This window comes from Marmota marmota, unplaced genomic scaffold (assembly GCF_001458135.2).
Source record: "Marmota marmota marmota unplaced genomic scaffold, marMar, whole genome shotgun sequence".
Taxonomy (NCBI): Eukaryota; Metazoa; Chordata; class Mammalia; order Rodentia; family Sciuridae; genus Marmota; species Marmota marmota.
In genome coordinates this window covers 14,399,616-14,420,535 of record NW_026000185.1, presented here as the reverse complement: position 1 = coordinate 14,420,535, position 20,920 = coordinate 14,399,616, and the positions used below count along the sequence as shown (strand labels likewise).

The 20,920-nt window shown below is 41.5% G+C and overlaps 1 protein-coding gene across 5 annotated transcripts in view; it reads left to right on the top strand.

The window, feature by feature from the left end:
- The window catches only part of Dnah3 (dynein axonemal heavy chain 3), a 166,242-nt gene that overhangs the window by 29,310 nt on the left and 116,012 nt on the right, over positions 1-20,920 (top strand). For all 5 annotated transcript variants that reach the window (XR_007342671.1, XM_048789601.1, XM_048789600.1 and 2 more), the window contains exons 13-20: positions 1,876-1,981; positions 2,170-2,348; positions 3,102-3,286; positions 4,455-4,578; positions 8,816-8,969; positions 9,734-9,878; positions 12,660-12,871; positions 16,845-16,936. Coding sequence is in view for 4 of the 5 variants with exons in the window: in XM_048789601.1 (XP_048645558.1) it covers positions 1,876-1,981; positions 2,170-2,348; positions 3,102-3,286; positions 4,455-4,578; positions 8,816-8,969; positions 9,734-9,878; positions 12,660-12,871; positions 16,845-16,936 (1,197 nt within the window). In the remaining variant the exon portion in view is untranslated. The remainder of the gene's footprint in view (positions 1-1,875; positions 1,982-2,169; positions 2,349-3,101; positions 3,287-4,454; positions 4,579-8,815; positions 8,970-9,733; positions 9,879-12,659; positions 12,872-16,844; positions 16,937-20,920) is intronic.

Below are 20,920 nucleotides of genomic sequence, written 5' to 3'. Positions count from 1 at the left end.
TGTGGGGTTTTTTTTTTTTTTTTTGGTATTTTTTTGTGGTTCTTTATATATCCTGGAGATTAGTGTTCTATCTGATGTGCATGTGGCAAAAATTTGCTCCAAAAATGTAGGCTTTCTCTTCACCTCATTGATTGTCTCTTTTGCTGAGAAGAAGCTTTTTAGTTTGAGTCCATCCCATTTATTAACTCTTGATTTTATTTCTTGTGCTTTAGGAGTATTGTTAAGGAAGTCGGGTCCTAATCTGAAGTAGTGAAGATTTGGGCCTACTTCTTCCTCTGTTAGGTGCACCTGGTCTAATTCCTAGGTCCTTGATCCACTTTGACAAAGGTTGAGTTTTGTGCATGGTGAGACATAGGGGTTTATTTGCATTTTGCTGCATATGGATTTCCAGTTCTGCCAGCACCATTTGTTGAAGAGGCGATCTTTTCTCCAATGTATGTTTTTGCTGTCTTTGTCTAGTATGAGATAACTGCATGTATGTAGTTTATCTCTTGTCTTCTATTCTGTACCACTGGTCTACCTGTCTATTTTGCTGCTAATACCATGCCATTTTTTGTTACTAGAGCTCTGTAGTATAGTTTAAGGTCTGGTATTGTGATGCCTCCTGTTTCACTCTTCTTCTAAGGATTGCTTTGGCTATTCTGGGAACCCCAGGTTTCTTTACTGTGCTCTATTGAATCTTTCAATTCTGTATCATGGGAGGCTGTGCTTTATGTGGTAAGATGCTTAGCAGCATCCCCAGCTGCTACCTGCTCAATGTCAACAGGAACCACCCAAAGTCCTCCAAACATGGCCAGATATCCCTTGCAGGCCCAGATCGCCACTAATGGAGAAAAGAACTAAACTTGACTGAAAGTCATTGTCTCAGAACCTGGAAGTGCTGCGCTCAGGAATTTAATGTGAGGACTTTATTTGAAGCACCTGTTTTCCCTGTTCATGGAGATATATTCGTACAGTTTATCTTTCTGGACTGACAGTTCTATGGGTTTCTCTCTGCATCTCGGTTTCAGAGTCTCTGACATGTTGTCCAACACTTGGAAACCTGCGGGCTCCAGCGAGTTCTGTTTACTTAGTAACACCTTAATTTTAATTTAAACTTATTTCAAGACAGACTATTCCAAATATATCTGTCAACATTGGAAAATCTGTTCAGCCACTTTTTTGGGGTCTTAAAACAGATAATTTTTATTTTAGTATATTTTAGGTTAATTGACTCCAAATTTTCATCTTAAAATTAGACATAGAGGGGCTGGGGAAGTGGCTCAGTGGTAAAGCACTTGCCTAGCATATGTGAGGACCTGAGTTCAATCCCAGCAGTGCAAAAAAAAAAAAAAAAGACATAGAATTTTTGAAGGATGGAGGGAAATTAATATTTATTATACATTCACTGTAAGCATAGTATTAATCACTATATGTACACATGTATACAATTATATATATGTATACATATAATTAAGATTTATGACAATTATATAAAGTATGAATTATGATTTCCCTTTAAAATTGAAAAACACTGAGTTTTGAGAACCCAGACTATCTAAATTCATGCAGCAAGAAACTGGAAAATTGGAATTAGAAGCCCCAAAATTCAGAATTCCAAGTTTGATATTTCGCTTTCCTGGTTTGGGTTCTCTTAAAAAATTTTTTTAGTTGTAGATACACAATAATTTTATTTTATTTATTTATTTTTCTGTGGTGCTGAGGATTGAACCCAGTGTGCCTCACATGTGCTAGGCAAGCACTCTACCACTGAGCTACAACCCCAACCCCTGGGTTCATTTTTTAATGCTATTATCTGCTTTTATGGCCACTCTGACTCATCTGATTTGTTGACCTGCATTTGTGTGTTTGATTTTATGTTCTTCAACATGGAAGATATTTAAATGTATACAAAAAGTACAATGATCTATTGGATAACATGGCAGAACAAAACATCACTGCTTTCCTGAAAGAAAATCAAGACATTGATGATTTTGTGACGGTATGAACCCCTCTTGATATTTCATTCCTTAGTGATATGTGCTACAGTCAATCCAAAGAGTAGTCATCATGTTTCAGTAGGGTATATAGGTCTCAGTATTGGGCTGGTGTTTGCCCCGGAGGAGGCTGGGGGCAAATGGGTAAGAAGCTCAAGTCAAATCAAGCTGCTGAATGTGCTCCTTTCTGCAGAACATCAATGGCATAAAAAAGCGGAGAAGTGAAATTGCATCCATGCACATTACTGTGCCTTTAGCCATGTTCTGTCTTGACACCATGACCCTAAATTATGATCTCTGTGAGAGAGCCCAAAATCTCAAAGACCGTTTGATTCAATACCAAGTGGATGTAAATCGGGACACCAATTCCAGGTATCATCATTCTGTGTAAATAGCAATAATATTTTACATTAACCCAGAGAATCAAAAACCAGAACTTTGTGCCTTCCAGCAGTGACCAGGCTGAAGTTCTGATTCAAGTGTTTTCTGCCCCAGAGTGAGGATGACAGGGAATTCAGGTCCATTATATGAGAATAAACTTGCTGGTATACTGTTAAGATGGTGATTATGAATTAACTTGGTGCTCCATTTTACCATAAAATGTGAGAAGTTGTTGGTTGTGGTGATATTCTTACTGTTTTGGTCTACTCATGAGAATTGGTATGGTTTATTCATTAAGATTATGAGCTTTAGAGTCAATTAACCAAAATTTAGATCTTGGATCTGATACTTAGCAACTGTGTTGCTTTGGATGAAGTTACTCAGATTGACTTTCTTCCATCATCAAATGTAGATAATAATAGTACCTACCTTTTATAATTATTAAATAATTAATATATATAAATGGTTAGCATGGAGCATGGCACCTTGTGAGAGCTTAGTACCTGTCATTACACAAGACCATTACCATTGTTACTATCCCTGGAGTGTGATGTGCATGTGAATATTATCCAGCAAGGGTTTGCAGGTAGAGAAAAGTTAGAAAACAATGGTGTAGTCTCTAAATAAGGATCATGTCTGCTCAGCATGACGGGTCTTACAAGAAGACATTTTTTATGTCAATGATGATGATGCTGGTGGTGGTGGTGATGGTGATGGTGATGGCAGCCATTTCTTTCTCTGTAGCATTTGTAATCAGTACAACACCATTGCAGAAAGAGTCAGTGAGATTCCTGCCAACACTAAGGAGCTGGTACTTCTCATTGAATTCTTAAAGAAATCCAGTGATGTCACTGTGTTCAAACTCAGGAGACAACTTAGAGATGCAAGTGAGCGGCTGGAGTTCCTGATGGACTATGCAGATTTGCCCCGTAAGTCCAGGGCCACACGTGCATATGTATATTTACATTTTCACAGGTACATATAAGATAAAATATCTTATATTTTTAGGAGTAAGAAGCTGGAGGGGGAAAAGGATATGGGAATCCTACCACCAAATGTTAGAAGAGCTGCTTTTCAGCTGCCCCCATGAGATGGAGGCACTAATTCCATACTCCTACCTGTGGGGATTTGATTCACAAAAGGGGAATATTGTTAGACAAAAGGAAAATGCATCTAGAACTTTGACATGTAGCTCTTAGATGCCTGTCTTGGGCATCTTATGTCTGATATTTCTGGAAATGTCAATTCCAAATGCAGACTCCTTAAATTTTACTTTTCTGTAATCTTAATACAGTCCCACCTTTGAGGGTACCAGGTTATATTCCTTTATGCTTCTGCATATCTTAAAAAGAAAAGAAAGGTTCAAAGCCCCTGAAGGCTTCTTGGGTCAAGTTAGAGTTTTGAAGTAAGGACTAAGCCCTGAGGGAAAAGTTGAATGCTCTCCACGAGCCCCTTTCCACCTGAGAACACCTGCATGTTACCTGGTGTTCACAGTGTGTATGAGGAGTGCAAGATGGGTACTGGAAGTGGAAAGGGGTTCCCTAACCCCATGCATACATTCATGAGCTGTGCCCTGGACCCTGGGCTCTCTCATTGTCTCTGCCTCCAAAAGTTACAAGGAAACCCAGTGCATTTAATTTGACCGAGCCATGATGACAGGGCATCTGGCTTTGATACCATTACAGCCATTTAACCAAAGGGAAACTGAATTCAGATGAAGTAAATGGTTCGAAATGTTGAATTCAACCCAGGTTTCTGACTCTACTTAGCCAATAAAACAGAGTGGTTAGAACATAGACTTTGGGGATTATTATTAGACCTGGATTCAAATTCTGCTCTGCCGACCTCTAGCAGTGTAACCTTGACCACTTGGTTTAACCACTTTGTCTCCTATCTGTAAAAAATGAAGATGATAATATTATCTACTTTCTAGCCCGGCCCTTAGTAAGTGCTTAATAGATGTTGGCTAGCATTCATCCATCACAGTTCCATTCATTCATTGCCACCCTCCAGTGGCTTTGGTTGAACTTTTGACTTGCTGAACTAATTCCCCACATGCTAGACAATGTCCTGGAGCACTCTGTCTTTGTTTTGCAGAAGAGGATATCAAACTGAACAGCACTCTGTTCCTCTGGCCAGATCAGATTGAAGATATCTTTGAAAACAGCCGAAACCTGCTCCTTAACAAGAGAGATCTGGCAGAAATGGACCTGATTAAAAGGTACAGGGAGAGTCTGGGGTTGTTTTGGAAATGAGACCAGACTTCATAACACTCCCAGCAGGTTACCAGTGCTGCATAGAGCACCTGCCATCCCATAGCAGTGAGTGGGTGAAGACTCAAGATAGTTGGTGGAGAAGGAATTTCCTTTGGCTTCCCACTGAGGGGTGTTCTCTTTAATCCTGCTTCACTGTAGTAATCCCTGCCAATGTCTTTCCTCCCTGTTTTGGAATAATTGAAATTTTGGCAGAGCAGAGAGAAATAGGCAAAAATAGTGACATGTAATAACGGCTTCCACAATAGCAACAGCAGAAGTGTCAGCCTGGCGTTGGAGACCACAGATCTGTGCGGTATCAAGACAGGGGACATAAAGGCACGGCAGGGGGCTGAGAAATTGACTGTTTTGCAGCTGGTCTTGTTCAGTGCTAATGTGGCTATAATCATTTTTTTCATTCACTCTGTGTCAATGGGAATTTATTGTGGATCTTTACTATGTGATGGGTTCTATTCTAGACATGCATGTGTTTGGCCATTAAATAAAGATTTTAATCCAGCGACAGAGAAAATACAGACATACTGAAAAATCTAACAATGTCAAGTCAAGGGAGCCAAGTGTTTTTCACATGATAGACACACACACACACACACACACACACACACCAGCTTGTAACACTTGGACCATGAACTACAGATTCATGCCAATTACCCTGTCTTCTTCACACATGAGACTCCCACTGCCCAACTTCACCTGCTGTAATCCCTGTAAATACTTTCAAGAAAGGAAAAGGGTGGATAAAAGTAGACTTCAGGCTGGGTGTGTAGCTCAATGATAGAGCACTTGTCTAGGATGTGCGAGGCCTGGGGTTCAGCCCACAGGACCATGAGAGAGGCAGACAGACAGACTCTATACAGAATGAAAGTTTGGCTTGAGGAGAAACCTGTTTATCTCCTACCTTGAAAAGAAGACCTAGATCTGTTCCCCAGGGGGTATAAAAATGTCTTTTTGTTTTCTCTCTTACAACCTTCTCCTTACCTACATGAATACTGTCTCCAGAGCCTGGAACTTAGCCTGATGGGTGGAGGAGATATATTTCTCAATTCATAGACTATGTTTCAATGCAGTTTTAGATCTGCTGCAAAACTGAGTAAAGAGTACAAAGAGTTCCCAGATAATGCCCCACACCTACTCACATACACAGCCTTCCCTGTGGAACTGACTTTTATGCCTAACCACAAAGCAAAACTATTTTGTTAGTTAGATAGATGCACAGAAGCAAGTTCCATCATCTCTCTGAACCTCAGTATCCCTCATCTGGAGGGTGGGATAACACTGCAGCCAAACATTGTGTTCAAGGATGAAATGAAATGAGCTCAGAGTGTGCCGATTGGTGTCTAGTGCATGGTGGGCATCAATGCTCTCAGCTTCCCCCTTGCTTTTAACAATGATCCCTTTGGGTGAAGAATGCTTTTGAACTTCCAGACGCTGCCTCCTCGAAGGTGTACTTTAGGATGCAGTACCCTGGAGGCAGAAGTGCTGTTGGACTTAAGAGGAGTGAGGATGGACCCTGGGGAAAGTGGGAGCAGCTGTTACTTATGGTGAGAGGAGAAGAGAGCCGGGCTTCTCCTTTCTGAGAGCTCTCAGCTTGATCCTGGCATCTGGTTCCTGGGCTCAGCAGTAGAGGCCACAGAAGAGCCATCTGGAAGAGGCTTACCAAGCAGCCCTGGCCCAGCCCTCTCCTTGCTGCCCTTAGACATCCATCCTGTCTATAATTTTGAACTAACCTTGGGGGTGTCCTGGGAGGAGGGTTGAGTAATATTCATGTTTCATCTGTCGTCTATGAAAACAATCCTGTTTCCTCTCCAAGAAGCTTGAGCTTGCTTTTCCAGCCCTCATTAATTTTTGGCTTCCATGCCAGTTATTCTCCTTGAGCTGCTCCCACCTCACCCTGCTGTCCATTCTCCTCCTGCTCTGTCTGAGAGGCTGACGTCCAGACTGTGGCCTCCAGTTCCCTCATCCGTGGGATCCTGCCAGTGGAGACTCCTACAGAAGGCTGGAGAGGGATTGGGGGCCCTTTTCTCCTTTCCCTCTCTGCTTGGCCCTGGGGCTCTGGGTGGCAATGCCAGTTGCTCTAGGGTTTCAATTCTCCTTGTCCCCTCATGCCTAGGGGTCATAAGGGTTCCCCGCCAAGGAAGGTCTCTGGGTGCCTACTATGTACTGTTTTGTTCTTTTAACCATACCAGTATTTTACCTCTGTAGGTAGTCCCTTTGTTGAAGTATCTTAGAACATCAGAGATAATCCCATTTCCTGCCAGAATTCTGGCCAATCCACCATCTTTAAATTTTTCTATTATCCTTCCTTGGACTCCAGGTGGTCCCACAAGTACAACTCACTTACTTGACCTAATTTCCTGAGTGAACTATTGTATAGAAATTCGTATATACATACATACACACATACACATTTATATACATATATGCAAATTGATGTGTATATACATATGGGCTTAAAAAATTCTAAGAAGAAATTATATACTAATGTACATTAGTTATCTATTGAGGTATATCAAAACATAACAGATTAGAATAATTAAAAAATGATTATCTCACAGAATCTGGATTATAAATCCAAGTGCAGTTTAACTATATGCCTGTGGCTCAAGGTCTCCCATGGAGTTGGCGTCAGGGTCTGAGCCAAGGCTGTGCCCTCATCTGAGCTGGGGAGGACCTCTTTCTGGACCTACTCACATGATATTGTAGGATTCAGTTCCTCATGGGCTGTTGGCCAGAAACTGCCATCTATTCCTTGCCACAGGGTCTCTCCCCAGGCTAGCTCAGAGCACAGCAGCTGTTTTCCTTCAGAACAAGAGAGAAAGAGACCAAGAGAAAGAATGAGAAAGCAAGATAGAAGTCAGTCTTCCTGTGAGCTAATCTTGGAAGCGACACCCCATCCCTCTTGCCATATCTGTCTGTAAGAAGTGAGTTATTACACAGGGTAAGAACACAAGGAGGTGGGGATCCTTAGGCTGCTTCCCACGCAGTGCAATTAGAAATAAACCCAAATCAAATCACTCAAATCACTTGAAAATAACTCTCATGCTCCTAAAGAGGAAAAAAAAGACATTAAAACTGCCATAACAGAATTAAATATTTTTAAGATAATAGCCAAATTTATGGAGTGTCACTGAAGCTGTTCTCCATGGCACCTCCCCTTGTTTATTCAACGGATATTGATTGTTTGCCGAGTGTCAGTTCTCTCTGCCAAGTGCTGGGAATACAACGAGGAATTAAGGAGGCAAAAAGCTGTTTTTATAGATTTACATTCCAGTGAGTGAGAACTTATATAGTAGTTATTCTGTAGCAGGTTCAATTCTGAATGTTTTATATTAATTTACTATTAAGTAAAAACTTTTTCCTCTCTCTGTTTTCTTTCTTGGAGGCATGGAGAGTTTAAGTGACTTGCCCTGGTCTACATAGCTATGAAGTGGCAGTATAAGCATCTGAACCAAGCCTGTCTGGCTCCAGACCCTGTCCATGAAGCACAATGTTATTCTACCTGATTAGGAAAAGGGAGAAGCAAGTTTGAGATTTGCTTTGTTGATCCAATGGATGAAGTAGATAAATCTCTGTAAATGCTCCCTGCCCACAGCTGCCCCAATCCCCCTAGCTGAAATAGCCCTCCACCAACTGATCCACTAACCACTGTGTTTTGTTTTCTTTAGAGTATTTATCACTATCAGGAATATTTCATTTCACTTTTATCCTCCTGTGGATCCATCTATCCATACATCCATCCATGTTTATCATCTAGGTCTCCCACAATTAAAATATGTGTTCCATGAAGATAGACAGCTTAATAACATACTTCACGGATTTATTTATGATGCTTAGACCAGTTCTGGAATGTATTCAGTACTCACTAATAAATACTTATCTAATAGCCAAATGAATAAGCAATAGGTACATACATACATTTTCATATTTACCTGCTTACCTGTATAGGAAAACATCCGGAAATGTTTAATCACAGATAGGTTCACAGCTGATCCATATCTTGTAAGTGTAATTATAGGAATTATTTTCTTCTTCATTTATTTTTAGATAAATAAAGAAGTAGAGAGAGAGAGAAAGAGAGAGAGGGGAGTAGGGGGATCTGCAGATGCCAGATCAACTTCTTCCCAGAGTGAGCAATGAAAGATCACTAAATGGAAGATCCCCATGTGACTGGGCTTTTACTTTCAGGTGCTCAGAATTTGAGTCAAGACTGGAAGGCTACAGCAAGGAACTGGAAGGCTTTAGGAAGCGGGAAGTGATGACTACAGAGGAAATGAAGAACAACGTTGAAAAGCTTCATGAGCTTTCAAAGAACTTGGATCAGGCGCTGATGGAATTTGAGGTTTGGGATCATGGAACGGGGACTTGTGACTCTGGTGATTCTGGTTCTTGGTCTTATATTTTCCCAATGACATCTGTCAGGTGGATAGTATTGATTGATTGATTAATTGACTAGTTCTTTCATTAGTACTTTCAACTATCTTTTTCTACACGCCTACAACAGATTTTTTTTTGTAAGCCATATGCGTACACAAAGAAGATATAATAATGTAATTGCTTACATGTGTTGAGCATTTATTATGTGCTCAGTGACATGCAAAGGGCTCCCATGTATGATATCTCATTTAATGCCTGCAGCAAACTCTTGGGGCTTGTTATCCCCGTTTATCCCTATTTGAAGTGGGAGACTAAAACTTGCAGTCACTAAAGTAACTTTCCTCAAAAGATCAGCTGGTAAGTTTGTTTAGCCATTACAGTTCTCTGAGGCAAGTCCACCTAGGAAGGCCTGGAAACAGTCTTATAAACCACTAAAACATGTACAGAAATTAGGAAAAAAGGCCAAGTCATGGTACATTGGAAACAAAGATGATGGATCAAGCAGCAAATTATCCTGTAGTATCTACCAGCTGGATCTTGGCTGCCCTGGCCCTTGAAGGTAGTAGAGGGACCTTCTTGCTGGAGTCAGTATCTTATTTTCTTTTTACTCTCAGGTGAGGGAGCATCTTCCTCCACTGGGTTTTCAGTGTGCTAAGGAACTTTCCCTGGAGGCTTTTAGGGTTCAGGGAACTACCTCCCTGATAGACAGAATCCCCTTTTGTCCTGCAGTTGATCAATAAAGAGGAAGAGCTGTTGGAAAAGGAGAAGAGTTCATTCCCACTTCTGCAAACCTTGATAACCAACAAAGTACCTTACCAGCAGCTGTGGGTGACGGCCTATGAGTTCAGCACCAAGTCCGAGGAATGGATGAATGGTATGGCATGTTCTCACTTCTCAGGGACAGAATGGGGATGGGGAAGGGGGTTCCCCTTTCAAGCAGTTCTGAAATAAGGTCTAATGCTAGGTGCAGTGGTGCACACCTGTAATCCCAGCGACTCAGAGGGCTGAGGCTGGAGGATGGCAAGTTTGAGGCCAGCCTAGGTAACTTGGTGAGACCCTGTCCCAAAAAGTAAAAAGGACTGAGAACATATCCCAGTGGTAAAGTGCCCTTGGTTCAATCTCCAGTACAAAAAAAAAAAAAAAAGGAAAAAAATAGGAAACAAATAAACAAAGGTCTTCTTTTCATATTCTGGCTGGACTTTTTATCAAATTCTGACACTCCAGGTTAAAACAGCCACAGTCAACATTTTCTGATATGATAACAAAGGAAAGTGTGGCTCTAAGTGCCAGAACTGTTGCCAGAGCAGATAGGATGGGCAGTGCCCAGAGCCAGGGACCAGAGAGAGGCAGATGCAGGGAGAATGATGTAGGAGAAGAGCCAGTGTGCCATTGACCATAAGTCACCTTTTCCTCTAGCCTCTGGAGGTAGGGTGGAATGGAGAAGGTAGAAGCAATAAGACTTCATGATTGAGCTGATATGGAGTAAGGGACAGGGAGGGAGAGGGGAGAACCCAAGGTGACTTCCAAATTACTAGCTCAGGCAATTTGGTAGGCTTTGCCTTCACTGAGCAGAGAAGTGACAAATTTGTTAGGGAAAAATTACACTTGAATACATTGATTTTGATATGTCTGAAAACATCCAAATGGAAATTGTTTTAGTTACTTTTTAGTTGCTGTGATCAAAATACCTGCCAAGAATGATTTTAAGGAGGTCAAGTTTATTTGGTGGCTCATGGTTTCAGAGGTCCCAATCCATGGTTGGACAACTCTGTTCTTCAGAGACCCAGGAGAGGCAGGACATCATGGCAGAAGGATGTAATGGAGAAAAGTGGCTTGAGACATCACACCAGGAAGGAGAGAGAGAGACTCCATTCATCACATACAAAATATATACCCCAAAGGCACACCCCTCCAGCCACATGCCTACTGCCTTCAGTTACCACTCAGTTAATCCCTAAGGAGATTAACTCATTGATTGGGTTAAGGCTTTCATAACCCAATCATTTCACCTCTAAACTCCTGCATTATCACCTGCATTATCTCACACATGAGCTCTGGGAGACACCTAATATCTAAACTGTAACAGAAATATTAACTCAGGATGGACTTTAGGAGATGGGTTTGGTGGAGTGGTTTATAGGGAGTAGTTGATGTGCAGATGATAATTAAAGGCATGAATGAGCAGAGGATAAAATTGGGGACCCTTAGCTGATTTTTGATACTTCAGTATTATAAACACAACTGAGATGAAGGTCTTTACTGCATGTTTTCTGGACACCACAAGGATGGTTTACTTAGGATGAATTCCTGAATGTGAAATGGCTAGATCAGATGGTATATTATCAAAATTGTTAAGATTTAAAAGAATGCTTTAGTTATTGCCTTCCAGAAAAGTTATACATTTTAATTCATTCTTCTAATTGCATTTTTAAGAGTACCCAACAAACCTAGTAATGAATGAATAGCTTTGAAAATTTATTTTTGCCAATGTGATATTTAAAATGCTATATTTATTTTTAAAAAGTATTCTTTCCCTTAATTACAATTGAAGTTGAATGTTTATTGAGAAGTCAGATTCCTTGTTTCATAAACATCCAGGAAAACAGCTTCAGACAAGATGCTGTCTGCCCTTAGCCTGATTCCTAGCAGAGAATCCAAATATATCACGTCCTCTGTGCCTGACTCAGCAGTTGAGGGGGAACTGTGGCCTGGTAAAAAAAAAACCAAAAAACAAACAAAAAAACCCCCACCTAGTTTATTCATCCTACTTGTAAATTCACTGGTAATTTGGCCAATTCCTCCTAAGCAGAAGTTACTCCTTTCATGTAGGTGCTTTTCTGTTCTAAACCAGCACCTACAATGTTTCTGCTGCACAGATGGCACCCACATGTCTGTTTCTTTTTTTAGTTTTAATTTTTGATTACTCAATAAAAATGTTGAGTAGATGAAGCCTGTTGAATAAACGAAGCTACATTTAGTCCAGGCAATCCTGAAAGAAACATGGTTTTGAGTAAGTTAGCAACATCATGATGTAAGTGTTAATGCTAATTTGAAATGTCCAGGGGGACCCAGCAGCATGCTCAGATTTTGGCTGACTGTGGAATCCAAGTGCTAAAGATTCCCTACAAAAATAAAGACAGAGAAGGAAATTAATGCTCTGAAGCACTTTTTTTTTTAAAGAAGGTATCATTCTTTGTTTTATAAATAATTTCAAGTTTATATAGAAATTGCCAGAACTACACAGAGGGCTGCCATACCCTGTTCACCTGCATTCCCTGTTATTTCACAGCAAGTTGGAACTCCTCTTAATGCTACTAGGAGAGCAATTGAAAATCATAACAGCTGCCTTCGCTGTACATTCGTTACGTGCCAGGTGTGACGGGAGTCACTCATGTTGTCTTGTGTCACTTTCCCAATCATCCTTCATGGTGTCCATTATCACCCCTGTATTGCAGGCAATACTGTCAAGGCTTAGACAAGTTTGATAACAGGCCAAGTTAGACTGGCTACCTGGAGGTTTCACCCCAGAGCCCATGTGTGTTCCAATGTCCTGTTGACTGGCTCAATCCTAAGTTCAGGGAGTTAAAGGCAGACAGGACAAACATCTACTTCATGGACTGACCCTTCTTCCCTCACCCCATCTTTTCTGTTTCAGGCCCCCTCTATTTACTGAATGCTGAGGAAATCGCAGAGGAGATAGGGAACATGTGGAGGACGACATATAAATTGATCAAAACCTTTGCAGATGTGCCTGCACCCAAACGCTTAGCAGAGAATGTCAAGATAAAGATCGAAAAGTTCAAGCAACACATTCCTATCCTCATCATTGCCTGCAACCCGGGAATGAAAGATCGGCACTGGCAGCAGGTTCTTATCATTGCCTGTCCCACTGCCCCAGCCCTCGCCTGGTCCCTGTGGCCCTTTGGGAGGCAGGAAACATGGCTGTGTTGAGCTTCTCCTTGCTGAAAGGAGAATCTACTTGAGACCAAGGGAGTGGAGATGATAGCCCTGGAAGAAAGGGAATGGGTGGGATATAGAATGAACTTCTTGCCTCAAGATCAGGTTGAGCCTTCCCTTGGGACCTGTTGCTGGTTTCTTGAATATTATTCGAGCCAGTGGCTACAAAGGGTCTCCTTGTCTGCTTTACTGGAGGTCCTAACGAGTGATTAGAGTGTTAAATTACAGATGGTTTGTTCCTTTACCTAGCATACACTAAAAAGAATTGCTTGATTCCTGCTCAGGCTGACTCTGGAGTGCAGTTTCATGGTCAAACAGCCCATATTCAGAAGTAATTTTGCACTCCTCTTTCAGCCCTTTGAGCCTATGAATGAGAATAATAAATATTCTTCATAAAAATACTTAGGATTTTTATAAGCAATCAAGTGTGAGATTGATAAGTGTGGTGTGAGCATTAAGCCGAAAAAGAAAACTCACTGTGTTTCTAAAATAATCACCATACTCAAGGGCTAGCAATGGCCTTGAAATGTCCGTTCCAGGAAATTGCTCCCTGTGGAGGTAGAGACTGACTTCCCATGGTAAGCACTTCTCTGACTTGACCCGAAATCCCTTCTCTCAGAATCATGGTCAAGACTGAGGACCTTGTCCCTGGAAGAACTCAATCTGATGTCACATGCATTACCTTTAGGGGTATGAACTCCTGATCCCAGTGGTTAGGAACGTTTTGGTCCCTCCATGAGGGTCTTGATACATGAAAGGTTCAGGCTTCTTCTGTAGTGAGGAACTACTTTCAGTTTCTCTGAAAGCTTTGAGACTGAAGACCTAAGAAAGACATGGGAAAGGTCAGCGGTGTGGACTCATGGCCTTGGAATGCCCCTGCAGGGGATCTGCAAAGAGTGGCTGTCCTCACTTGGTGCCACAGGGCTCCTATCCCTATGTACCTAGCTGAGCTAGAACTTAGACCTGCTTTGGGGTTTCAGAGGTTGGGTGGACAGGTGACCTCTGTTAGTGCCGAGTTTCTCTATGAGATGGCATTATCAAAAGTAACCTCATAGAAGACCTTTAAAGAACACTCTTGGGGAGGCCTCCATTCCCTCCCACTTGGTGCTCCCTCTGTGATGACACTTTTCTTACAGGGAGAACTTTAAAAAACCCAGCTGCTCTTAATTCTCATTTAAAGACTTATATATTGGGCTGGGGTTGTGGCTCAATGGTCGAGCACTTGTTAGCATGTACAAGGCACTGGGTTTGATTCTCAGTGCCACATATAAATAAGTAAATAAAATAAAGGTCCATGAACAACTAATCAAAATATTTTTTTAAAAAAGTCTTATATAAACAGATTGGGAAAAAATTGTTCCTTGGAATTAGAGTCCAATAATGGCAATAATAGTGAAAACGTATCCAGTAACAGCTGCATTATGGGTGCTCTGTTGCTTACATTATTTGAATTATCCCATTTTATCCTCACACCAACCCTTTGAAGTAGGGGCTATTATTATCTCCATTTCACAGATGGGAAAACTGAGATTGGAGAGATTAAGTCATTTGTCACATAGCTAGTTGGGGGACAAGGAGGAAATGAGAATTCAGTTCGGCTCAACTACAAAGACAAAAAGAGGGCAAGAAATGTCAGGCAGAGGAAGGGGGCTGGCAGTAGGGGGGCAGTAAACCATAGGGAAAAGTGGAGTGTGGCCCCAGGAAGGTGACTCCTGAGCTATGAGCCTCGAAGGTGGAAGCCCAATGGGCTGAACAGGAAAAGGTGGGCTCAGAAAGGACAAGGTCTCCAGGTGCACTCAGGGCCATCTCCACTCAAGAGCCCATGTCTTCAAGTTTTGTAGGTCGTACCAGTGTCCCATCCCAGTGACGGCTCCAGGCCTGGGGAAGCCATTGTCTTCCTTGATGCCTAACTCAGGAGATGTATTTGTATAGATTCTGGCTCTGGCAGGAGGTTCTGCAGGTGAAACTGTTTGTAGCTCCAACGTTAGAGAGATCTTCTAGAACCACAGAGTGGCTGTGCTGTGGTTCCCGGCCACTCATCAGCACTTAAGCAGGAAAAACTAGTGAGGCATAAACTCTACAAATGTCAACAAAAGAGTTGCTTCTGTGGTTTAAAACAAGATAGAACAAGATAACATTTGACCTTGGAAAGGAATTACACTATTCTATACCAAAGCTGGCACTCAGACTAGAACAGTGCTGTCCAACAGAAAGAAAGAAAACATAAGCTATACGTAAATTTTAGTTTCTAGTAGCCACATTTAAAAAAAGGATACAGGCAAAATAAATTTTATGAACATATTTTTTAAAAAAGCACATGCCTGTGTTCTCAGCAACTTGGGAGAGTAAGGTAAGAAGATCACAAGTTTGAGACCAGTCTGGGCCACTTAGCAAGACCTTGCCTCAAAATGAAAAATAAAAAGGGCTCTGGAGATATAACTCAGAGTAAAAGCACCCCTGGGTTCAATTCCTAGCACCAAAGAAAAAAAAATTAACCAAATATACTCCAAATGTTAACATTTACATATTAATATAATAATGCTAATGTGAAATATTTGTAATATGGCATATTTTTATACTTTGCACTTTAGCCACATTTAAAGTACTCAAAAGCCACAAAGGGCTAATGGCTACACACTGGTCAGTGTAGATCTAGGCTTTTAGAATTAGAGAACTAGATGTTTTGTCAATCTTTAAAATCAACAAAAGCAAGTAAAAAAATAAAATTACCAATCTCTGAGTTATTTCTATGGACCAAGCACTATGCCAAGTGCTTTACATAGCTGTGTCCTTTAGTCTCATAGATATTGTGTTACTCTGAGCTACTCTTTCAGAGATGTAAGAGAATAACGAAAACAGGGTCACCAGGGTAGGTTGTCTATTGCACTAACTCTAGGAAATGCTATTTTTGTGTACTACAGCATGAACTGTGCTTTCTAGAGTTTTGCAGTATATAACTTGCACAACTGTACATAGGAAGACCTGTGAGAGACAGGATAGAGTTTGATGGATAAGAGCTTTGGAGTCAGGATTCGATTCAAGTCCCAATTCTGCCATTGATTAGCTGGGTATTATTGGACAAGATAATTAATTTCTTTGTCTCAGATTTTTTATATGTAAAATGGGAATAATAATACACAAGTATCTTCCTCATTATGCTGTGCAAATTGAATAAGTGCATACAGCCAGAAATAGGAGCTGCTACATAATAAGCCCTCAATAATTATTGGTTCCTCTTGTTATTTCCATTACCTTAGCAGCCCTCCAGGTGGCCTCAGAACCCAGATTGGAAGCCATTTGAGTTAGCTGGTCCATTGATGTTTTCACTCCATAAATTCTTACCTGTGCCTACCAAATGCCAAAGACACCAGGGACACAGGGATAGGTGATAGTGTGACATGGCTCCCATGCCCCTTCTTTCTCTGGCTTTCTTTAGTCCCCTGGGGGCTGGACAGAGACACAATTGAATAGTAGGTGAGGTTTTTCATAGAGTCTCTCCCCCGCACCAGCCTCCATCTTCCTTCCAGTGCACAAGTCCCTCACACTACCCAGATCTTTCAGCCTCTGAGAAGTGTTCAAATGCCACCAGAGTCTTCAATTATGTCCCTTCTTGGGGATATTTGCACTTACAAGGTAAGCCTGAGGCAGCATTTATACCAGAAGGATTTCCAAAAAAGCACAGTGGGCATAAAAAGGGAGGCATTTTGAAGGGGGAGTCCCTCCTCCTTCCCAGCATCCCCAGGTCACAGAATGTGGGAGTCTGCCTGTCTCATGGATTCATGACTTTCTCCCTTTATTTAGCAAAGGACATTTCCACCACCACTGAAGGTCCTATAGAAAGGTGTCAGCTTGGATGAAGACACTTGTCTCCTTTTCTTTGCAGATCAGTGAGATTGTTGGCTATGAAATAAAGCCCACGGAAACAACCTGCCTCTTAAATATGCTGGAATATGGATTCGGCAAATACGTTGAAAAGTAAGGCTCATTCCTTCCTTCTGGAAGGTTTTTGGTCCACGTATCTGTAAGTTCCCACATTGATGTGATTGACCTCATATTAGTCTTTTTGTTTTCTCCTTGTAGCTTAGAGTGATTTAAGATTGCTAGTAGTCTTGAGACGGCTAAATGACTTAGTACTAGTGAAGATTGCATCTCTAGCTGCAGAACTGTTGCTAGAAATATCTAGAAAATTGTCAGGGATATTATTTCAAAGGAAAATTTAAAAGAAAAAAAAGGTTTTTTTGCCATTGAATATGAACTTCAAACCCAGCAATCAGTGACTTTGGGGCAAAACCATGCAGCTTCATGGCCTCAGTTTCCTCTTCTTTAAACAAATGACAATGGACTGAGAGTGGCCTTCTGAGCTCTAAAATCCCATAAAATGTGACCAATAGGAGATATCTTTACTAGCTTTTTCTCCTTCTCCAAACGCCCATGGAATTTCATTGTAAGAATTTGTGCTATTTGAATTGCTTTTTTTTTTTTAATTAAAGGCTCTCAAGGCCCTGTTTGCTTTTCCACACTTCATTCAGGTGATGAAAGGAAAAATTTCATACTGCTGGGACTGGAGACACTGTTAGGCAGCTGGGTTCAGGTCTGATGGGATGCCTGTGGTTCTCAGAGTGTGGGACACAGAGCTATTGCATCAGCATCACCTAGGAACTAGTTAGAACTAGCTAGAAATGCACACACTCAGGCTCCACCACAACCTGCTGAATCAAATTCTGCAGATGGGCACCACCATCTTGGTTTATCCAAATCCACCAGGTCAGCACTGCCCAGGGCAGGAACCACTAGCTACAAGTGACAGATAAGCCCTTGAAATGTAGCCAGTCTAAGTTCAATGTGCTGAAAGTTGTAAGTACAGCCTGGATTTCAAAGACTTATTAAGAAAAAGAGAATGCAAAAATAGCTAACAATTTTTAATATTGACCATATGTTGAAATGGTAATAATTTTGGCTATAGTGAGTTAAATAAATTCCTGATATTAATCTCATCCATTTTTTAAAAAATGTGGCTACTAGAAACTTTGATATCATGCATGTTGCCCTCAGTGCATGATGGACAGCTCTGGGCAATACTCGTGCTTGCTGGACTCTTGGAACTCCTCCCCAATTCTGTAGCAGACAGGTTCAACCCAGGGGCTTCCCAGCCAAGTCTCTCTGCCATTTGAGTGCTCTGATGCCCTTTACCTCCAACACCACTATTACTGTCCCACATTAAGGATCAGGTCTAAAGACATACATTCCTACAAGCTTAGGTTGTAGTCAGCCCTCAGTAACCATGGCTCCCCATCTGTAGATTCAAATAACTATGAGCTGAAAATATTCAGAAGAAAATTTGTGTCGGTACTGAACATGTACAGACATTTTTCCTTGTCGATATTCCCTAAACAATAAAACAACTAATGACATACCATTTGCATTGCATTAGGCATTAGAAGCAATCTAGAGATGATTTAAGGTCTATAGGGGTGTGGGTGCAAATTCCATTGCATATATCAGTTGTTGGTATAATTAAATAAGACAAAACACAACATGCCTCATGAACAACCGTCAGGTATGACTGAATGCAACTGGTTGCACAGGAGTGGGATTAATCATGAGACTTGGAGCATCCTCGAATTTTGTTATCCACTGGAGATCCCAAAATCCATTCTCCGCTGATACTGAAGGACACCTGTATTTTGTTAAATTTTCCCTCAATAAGATGTTTCCAAAAGATACCAATTATTGAACACTTAGGCTGCACCAAGCATTTACATACATTAACAAATTTATTCTTCACAACATCCTAGTATTCTAAACAGTACTCTTTTCATTTTACAGATGAAGCTGCAAAGTGACTAGCCATCAGTAACAGCTAGTAATTGAGAGAACCAATATTTTAACCCAGGCAAATAGATTCCAAACCTGAACCCTTACCCTTTACTGCCTAAAATATTCACTCACCTAAGGAGACAGAGACTAGGCAGACAAATATACAGCTACTTTTCCTCATTCCACCTAAATGTGCTCAGGTGTGCCAAATCTAGAAAGGGCAATGCCTTCACCACATTGTTTAACACTGTGAGCCTTGCCCTCCTTGTCTGCAAAATGTGAAGAACGATGGTAGCTGGGAGATTCGAGTTAGTATAAGAATTATCAGATACAGCATTGTCTTTGTAGCTTCCTGTTGCTATAACAAAATACCTTAGACTGGGTAATTTATGAACAACAGGAATTTATTGCTTTCATTTCTTGAGGCTGGGGAATCCAAAATCTAATTCTGGCTGATTCAGCATCTGGGGAGGGCCCAGGGATGGCACCTTTGGGCTACATCCTCACATATAGGGTGGGTAGTGAGCTCCCTCGAACTTCTTTTATAAGGGACACAAATTCCATTCATGAGAACTCTCATTAATTAACCACTTCCCCAAAGGCCCAACCTCTTATAAAGTCTATCACATTGGGTATTAGGTTCCAACATATGAATTTGGGGGGACAGTTCAAGCAGACTATAGCAGGCATGTAGCCTGATTTCATGTCCAGGTATCCACTCATGTATTAGTGAGTTGTGATGTCCCCTGTGTCCTGCTCACACCATAGTTAATGTACCCCTGTCCCACCCCATAACTAATGAGCTTCTCTGGTATATTTGGGTGAGGTCAGCTCCTGATATACTTTCATGGATTCCCTCCTTTGTATGATCATTTGCATTTGAAGTCATGTCCAAGGTTTGTTCTTAAGGCACATTGCAAGTATTTTGTCTTATTTAATTATACCAACAACTCTATAATATGGGCAGATGGTGACCTGAGGCCTGTCAGGTGACTTGGCCTTGGCCACACAGTCAGTGGGCGTGGAGACCGGGCTTTGTGAACTCCTTGTCTGGTGCTTATCTGGTTGGCACCTGCCTTCTAAAATTATTCTCTCTATGCATGTTCATGTTGGTTGTCTCCCAGGGGCCGCGTTAGGATGATGACCGCATCTGGGTCTTGATTAACCATTAACTGGAATCACCCATGGCTAGTCTGCCTCTCTTCACAAGGCCAGATGAGGGTTCTCAGCTGCGTTTAGTCAGTCCTATTTGATGGACCAAATAGGGCTTTGGTTCCTCCCACAAAGAAAGGGGAGGAGACCCATCATGAGGTAGGGAAGAATACCAGATTAGAAGTCACAGGAACTGGTGTCTAGAACCATTTTCCAGCACTCCCCAACTGTGTGGCCTTGGACATGTCACTTGTTTTCTCTGAGCTTCAGCTTCCTCTGAGTAAAGCCCAGGTGTAGTCTACACAGCACGGACACAGAGAAAGATAAGGACGGAGTCCAAGAAAGTAATCCCTGCTTTGCTTTACAATTCTTTGGCTTTGCCTGGGTTTGAGGACCCAGATTTCTGTGTGGAAACAAGAAGAAAGGAATTTGTCTTCCCCTTCTCTCTCTGACTTTGGAACAGGGGGACTGTAAATGGGTTGACCCAGAGTATCAGGAAAGTAGCAGGTGTTTTGAAAAGGGAAGGGAGGAGACATGGAGCAAACTTCATCATGTAAGTTAAGAAAAGTTCCAGCTGAGTGAGAAATCAGAACATGGGCAAGTAAATAGAAAGCAAAGATGAAAAGAAGTAGTCTTGTTTCAGTGACCTTAAAACTGGTTCTCAACTGGGAGAAATTTCCCACTCTCAGGGGACATCCCAGGTGTAGTCTGGGGATATCTGTGGTCATCTTGACTGGGTAGGTCATCTGCTACTGGTGTCTAGTGGGTAGAGGGAGGGATGCTGCTAAAAGTGCCACAGCATACAGGACAGCCGAATGACAGAATCATCCAGTGTAGGGGCAGTAAAGGTGTGATACCTTTCCATTCCCATGTAAGGGTCAAAGCCAACACCCCTACAAAGAAAAGACAGGTTAACAAGACAAAAAGCACAATTTGATTTAATCAAAATGACACAACAGGAGCCTCAGAAATGAAGCCCAGATTCCCTGC